At 45.7% G+C, this 6913-nt stretch overlaps 1 protein-coding gene across 1 annotated transcript; it reads left to right on the top strand.

Moving 5' to 3' along the window:
- Positions 1-213: 213 nt before the first annotated feature.
- On the top strand, positions 214-3322 carry EV420DRAFT_1651412 (uncharacterized protein; the record flags this gene model as incomplete). Its single annotated transcript, XM_060478544.1, has 8 exons — positions 214-484; positions 794-920; positions 987-1112; positions 1168-1370; positions 1419-1506; positions 1996-2265; positions 2316-2397; positions 3149-3322. 8 exons carry the CDS (start codon positions 214-216, stop codon positions 3320-3322), a joined length of 1341 nt encoding a protein of 446 aa, XP_060322934.1.
- Between the last annotated feature and the right edge of the window lie 3591 nt (positions 3323-6913).

Here is a 6913-nt window from a genome sequence, read left to right as displayed (position 1 = left end):
TTCAGATATTCAAATGAGCCACATGGGCATCCCCTCTGCAAAATTGTCCAATTTCCTTGACCATGTCTTTGAGCTCATTGTTTGCTCCTTCAATGCCACCCCACATAAAATCCTTCAACTGCGGTTTCATGACCAATTTCTACTCTTTTCCCCCCACTTGCAAACACTGTGCTCCAGTCATCCTATGAAATCATTAGCTACTCCAACACAGTCATGACTTTCGAGCAAGCACCTCCTTTCAAAATTGAGTCCTGGTCTCCTCAGGAATATGAAACTCTTATAACGAAGGCCAAACGCAACATGAAAAAAACCTGGAGTGATGCTGAGCATGATGTGTTGGTCCCAATGTATCCTGAGTTCAAGGTGGCATGCAAGGAGCAGGATCCTCATTTTGACAATGATAATGCAGAGATCCTGAAGAACTGGATCATCTGGCGGATGAGGAAACTGAAGGAAGAGCATGCAGCCATTTTCTCCGACTGCAGTGAAGCCTTGTGGAAGATGGCAAGTTCTTGAACTAACTCACCCACATTGAATTTGAGACTAACATGATGTTTCCTCTAGGGCACCAAGCCAGGCATGATTGCTAAGCTTTTCAGCAACTGGAAAGATGCCTTCAGGCAAGACTTGTGCAAAGACATCACTGAGCACCACTTCAAGCACTGTGTCGACTCTCCCTGAGCACCATCTGTCACAGTAGAGAAAGCAATCAAGGAATTAACCAAGCTCGTTGCTCGCCATGTGACTGGCAGAGAACTTTATCTTGCTGATCACAGTGCTGAACTGAATGCAGCTCTAGCTATCTCTTCAGTGGAGAACAATGCTGGTAGAGTCAGGCAGGCCAAGTCCATGGTGATCAACAATGCTTCAGAGGAAGAGCTGAAAGCGTATGATGAGAAAGCAGCACAACACGAGAGCGAGTATGATGTCGACACATAAGTGGTTCAAGCTGACTTTTCACAGAAAGGAACTGAACAATGTGATAGCAATCACATTGTGTGGCCTGAGGCTTTGCAGATCCTCATGGATACCTGGTCTCAGGGCCCAGTAGGAGTGGCACAAATGACCTTAATGCTGTCATACAAAGAAAAAGGCATTGTGAAACAGGCAATGTATGTGTGGCTGTTTTCGGATCTGATTCATTCTCATTGATCTAACTATCTTCAGCATTGATGGCAGCCATTCAGACAACATACCAGGCTTCTCTGTGACCTTGAAAAAGGAAGAACAGGCTGAGCTTCTGCAGAGGTTCTCAGCCTATGCCAAACATGTATTACCAAATGACCAGGCTCCAATCATTAATGATGCCCGACTGACATTTGAAGATCATGGTCTGGAATCACTGAAGCAGCATCTTGTTGATCTTTGGAGTGCATAGCAGTAATCTCTTTCATGTGTTTCCTCTGAAAATGTGTCAGAATACACTCACCACTTGTCCAATGAGTCACCAATTTTTTTCTGGGAAGACATGGCCAACAATCCGGACACTTATTTTGATACTAAAAAGTATGCAAGCTTCTCTCTGTCACCCGATGGATTTGAGAATCCTTGTACGTTGGCCTCAATGAGTGGTGTGTTCATGCGACAACTCTTTGATTTTTACAAACCTGAGGTGATTTCTGCTCACTTGGAAGCATGAAAGCTTGCCATCGCTACAAAACACCAGGCTGAAGAGGATGCAAAGAAGGCTGAAGAAGAGCTATCCAGAACCAAGAAGAGAGGATGATCAAAACCCCAGGATATAATCAATGACAGCCCCATATGATCAGCAGGCAATATTGCTACTGATTGCAATGATGATGCCCACAGGGAGGACTACGAGACTTATGAGTCAGTGAAGAAGGCCAGGGTTTCACAAGCGATGGAGAGATAGGAGAGAACTCAGGGGAGGAGGAGGATGGTGGTGACGAAAGTGAAATTGAACCTCAATCACCCCAGCCAGAGCAGCCAAAGAGATCTTCAAGTCTTTTTTCAGATTGCTGATTCCTGCAACAGAACCAAGGCAAAGAAAGGCTCTGCAGCAAAACCAAAGGCACACAGCATTGATAAAGCTGCATCAGCAAAGGCTTATGGATTGCTTGCCACAAGGAGTGCTAAGCATAAGATTGATCCCGCTGAAATCAAAGCATCAGACAGGCCACAGAAGAAGATAAAGCTGACAAACACGTCGAAGAACATGAAACAGATGACAGTGGAGAAGCCGAAGACTGCCCTCAAGCCCAAAAAGTATCAGAAAACCAAGCCAGCGAAGAAAGCAGGACACAAGTATGTGAATGGATCCTCAATTCTGATTTGTCTCTAACATTATATTGCAGAGGGTGGGTACATGTTCCTGAGTCTGAGGTTCCTGTGCTGCTCCTAGATAGGTTGCAGCCAACCCATGGTGAAAACTTGCCAGTAAGATTGAGGAGCAAAAAGCCAGTTCTGATGCGAGACTCGTAGTATATTCCATTCCTAGTACAGTCACATGTAATGGCCAATCTGTGTGGAAATTCAAACAATGTATGAAACAAATCCAGTTAAAAAGAAAGATCCGTGCAGAGAAAGTGGCAGTCTAAAAGTCATGCCACAAAGATAGCTATGTGGAGGCATGGACCAGAGAACCCAAGTCAGCAAACTGACAGGGGGTTTCAATGTTGCAAACTGATCATGTGACTGTTTCTCTCTTGTCCTCCTACCACCACCATCATCACGGTAGTGGCATGTCATTGTTCTGCTTATTGTCATCTGCTCATCATGGTCCTGCTCATCTCTGCCATCAGTCTGTTATCACTCAATGCTGTTCTTTTCTTCAGTGCAATGACCTTTATTCACATGAGGCTCTTTCACTATCACCATCATTCATTAACACCACCAGCAAAAGATCACCTTCAGCATTCATCTGACTGGCAGTCATTGCGATTGGGGTGCAGCCATTGCTCAGTTAGATTAGTTATCAACAGGGCCACGATGCTTGACTTGATTATGGACAAGATTGCTACTCATGTCACCAATGAGTTGGATTGAAGGTTGCCACTGTTGGGGGGGTTATTAGGTTTGTTAGATTGGTTGGACTTGTAGAAGCACTGGATGCAGTTGTTCACGGCCATGTTTCTGGAACCAGTTTCAAGGGGGGGGGGGCATTGCATCTGGAGACACACCACTGCAGATGCATCGCTGGAGACACCACTGGAGATTGAAGGTCTGGAGATGCGTGTCTGGAGACTCTGCTGGAGGTGCAAAGCTGGAGATCCAAAATCTGCAGATGCATAGCTGGAGTGACATGACTGGAGAAACATCGCTGGAGATTGATGGTCTGGAGAGGCATATCCTGGAGATGTGATGCTGGAGATGCACCAGCTGGAGAGGATGGTGCTGGAGTGCAGGAGGAACTCATAAGCAAGCTGAGTGTATTCCCTTTACTACATATACTAATAGGTTGTAGTAGTAGTACTTAGTACTGCATGGAGTAGGTACAAGCACTAATAGTAGGTAGTATATGGGACACTGCTTCAGCAGTCCCATCAGTTGCATCAACCTACCCTGGAGGAGAGTCCAACGAGTGGTTGAGTTGCCCTTATAGGTTGACTTTGGTAACTTAATTCACTTCAGTCGAGGATATGCAATAAAACCAGTGATTGATTAGGTAGCTATACAGGCTACTAGCACAAATGTGGGGGAATGCTTTCCTGCCATTATGCATCTAGTTGCTGCTAATTTATACGATTCTTGTTCTCAGTATAGGAGCCCATATCTACAGTCATTATGGTACAAGCTTTGGGATTAACACAAATGGTGAGTCACTATTCTACAAGTATTGTGCCATTCCATAGTTGCCATTCAGTTTGACATGACTGTGCTGGGTTATTCTGTTGCTGAGGAGTACCCTACTGGTCCATGGGAGCTCCTTCTACCATCTGCAAGGCTTGCTGCACACCATATGTATTGAATACTGCAGTTTGCACAGGATCTCAAGGATGTAACCACCAATCACGATCGACCTCAGGTCCGAGATTATATTCTGTTGGTCACTGCATGATCAAGGTCGGTTAGCTCAGTACCCAACACAGCTATTCATTCTTCCAAGGTTATTTTTTTCATAGACTGAGTTCATCTTGAATGCTGATCTGTTTCTGGACTTAGCACTTCTTCTAGACAGGTTATTTCTGCTTATTGAGGCGATGAGGCATCTAGTTCATTCTGTTCTTCTGCTTCTTTGTTTTTGTACTTCATACAGATGAGTCCCCAAGATCTGACTGTAATAGTCTTGTTTAGGTAGGGCTTAGCTTGGCATGTTGATGGCTGGTAGAATTGACTCATCGAGATGTCATTTCTAAGTCTGTTCTGTACTGCCATGCTCTCTTTCTTTACATAGTATTTAGCTACCAGTACGAAGCCTCCACTGTAGCTCTCTGTACCACTTGTAGACTGCATAAATTGATGTAAAATCGCAAAATCTATGGGTAGCCTGATACCAGGTGTATCACCGGTGATGAGCCTCTAGGCTCTGTGCACTCTGAAATTGCAGACACAATCTACAATTTATCAACTTTGTCCCTAGAGCAGACTTTTCCTAATGCAATGATTGTAAGCAAGATCCAATTTAAACCAAGTTAATTGGTGCTCAGCATGTGAAGTTATTGATCCACATATGATGTCATTGGCATTGGCCCTATTGATCCTTCCCTTCTTCCTGCAGACTTTGTGCCTTGCAGTCTAGACCTGTAACCCACTAGTATGACAAACAAGGTCAAACTCATGATGTGACTCACACTTTGGTCAAGTGTACAACGAGCAGGCACAATGTTAGCGACCGATTACACAAACAAGATTAAACAACTAGGTGTGACTCGCACTTCGGTCAGGTGCCTTATGTTGCTCGCAGGTTTATGTGCAGGGAGCTATCGCTTAGTTGAGCGAGAGTGAGTTCAGACTAAGTTATCGGGTGAATAAACTTTAGTTCGAGACTGAGGTTTAAGACCTGCAGTTGAGCTACTTAAATACAGTTTGGGTCATGCTAAATATACTACAAGTGTCTGCAACGGTACGGTAAATGTACTGAACCCGCATGGTAATGTGCGATCAAGCCTGGAGAATTAGTATAGCGAGATTACGAGAGAGCCGATAAGATAAGATAGAGCGCAAAATCGTAACATTACCCCCCTGTTAAGGCAGTCGTCCCGACTGCAACGTAGTTTGGTTTTGGGAGGTAAGCTCCTATGAGCGAGGGTGCGTTTGGCTTGATCAAGTACTCTTGTATTGCTTGTACTAGCGGGTGGTCGACTTCGGATTCGGTTACCGACTCTGTTTCTGACCATGAATCAGATTCGTCGCCGCCTTCCCACCAGTCCGTGGGTGGTCGAGTAATAAATGAGACTTGTTCGAAGTCTTCGATTGCATCCCTGGCATTATCCAGGTCTTGCTCGTCCACCCAAGAGTTCTCTTCTCTCGGATATCCTTTCCACTTGACCAGGTATTCAATCCCCGTTCCCCATCTTCGTCCTCTTCCTCGTGCTCTTTCCCTTCGATCTACGATTTCCTCCACTTCATACTGTTCTTGTCCGTCTATGAGATCCGGCGGTGGAGGCAAGGGCTGTATCTGGATTGGGAACTCCGGCGAGTAATAAGGGGTGAGAAGGATTTCATTGAAATGATTATGAATCTTCCATGAAAAAGGAAGTCGCAGTTTATATGTGGAGGCACCATGTTTGGATAACACTTCGAATGGTCCGACGCGTTTATCCCCTAATTTCTTCATTGGTCGGGGAAGATGTAGGTTGGTGGAATCCAACCAGACTTTGTCCCCTGGTTAGTACTCCACCGCCGTTCTTTGGTGTTTGTCATATTGCTTTTTCATAGTTTCTGCCGCCTTCTCCAAGGCTTTAGCCGTTTGCTCGTGGATCTTTTGTATATCTGCCATGAAGTCCCTTGCTGCGGGGTTTGTTCCTTCTTTTATCGTGAGGGGAGCGAGGTGAGGTTTTTGTCCGTGATTGATTTCAAACGGAGAATAACCCGTCGCGGAATGTTTCCGGTTGTTGTGTTGGAACGCCACGAGCGGCAGCCACTCGCTCCAATCATTTTGTCGATAATTGATAAAAATACGAAGGTATTTTTCAATCTCCTGGTTGGCCCTCTCCATTTGTCCATCGGTCTGTGGGTGATAGGCTGTGGATGGATTACCTTGAATATGCAGCATTTCATAGAGTTCCTTCATGAACTTGGACACAAATTGGGGCCCCCTGTCCGAGATTACCTTCTGGGGCATTCCATGCTTGGCCCAGACGTGATCTCTAAGGATCTTTGCCCATCCCGCCGAGGTCAATTCCGTGGAGCATGGTATTGGAATTACTTCCTTTGAGAATTGGTCCACGATCATGAGAATGGCGTTGTACCCGTTTGAGTCGGGTAATTCCCCTATCATGTCAACTGTGATGTGTTCCCATGGTCGTGAGGGTACAGCATGGGGGTGTAAAGGTGCCCTTCGATGCTGAGTGCTGGTTTTGGTGCGCTGACAGGCTTCGCAGCCTTTCACGTATCGTTCTACGTCGTTTTTGAGCTTTGGCCACCAGTACTCTCGCTGTACAAGCTCCTTGGTTTTCTCGATTCCGGGGTGTCCTGCCGTAACGTGATCATGATGGATGGCAATCAACTCTCCTCGCAACTTGGCATCTTGAGGCACATATAACCGTCCGTCGTAGTGCATTAGTCCATCCTTTTGAGTAATCCCTCTGGGATGGTGAAGGGATGCCTCGATTCCTTTATCCCATTTGGTGACATCCCTCAGCGCTGTTCGAAGGCGCTTATGGATTTCTTCTTCTCCTGGCATAATTAACGCTCGGAACATCTCCGGCTTCAGCATCACCACTTCTTGGTTATCTTCTCCTCCCTGGTCGTGATCTGCCCTTCTGGACAATAGGTCGGCCTTCTTGTTGGC

Source organism: Desarmillaria tabescens, assembly GCF_030435595.1.
Source record: "Desarmillaria tabescens strain CCBAS 213 chromosome Unknown EV420scaffold_97, whole genome shotgun sequence".
Classification (NCBI taxonomy): domain Eukaryota; kingdom Fungi; phylum Basidiomycota; class Agaricomycetes; order Agaricales; family Physalacriaceae; genus Desarmillaria; species Desarmillaria tabescens.
Note: the sequence above shows the minus strand (reverse complement) of the source record. Positions and strands in the feature narration are given on the sequence as shown.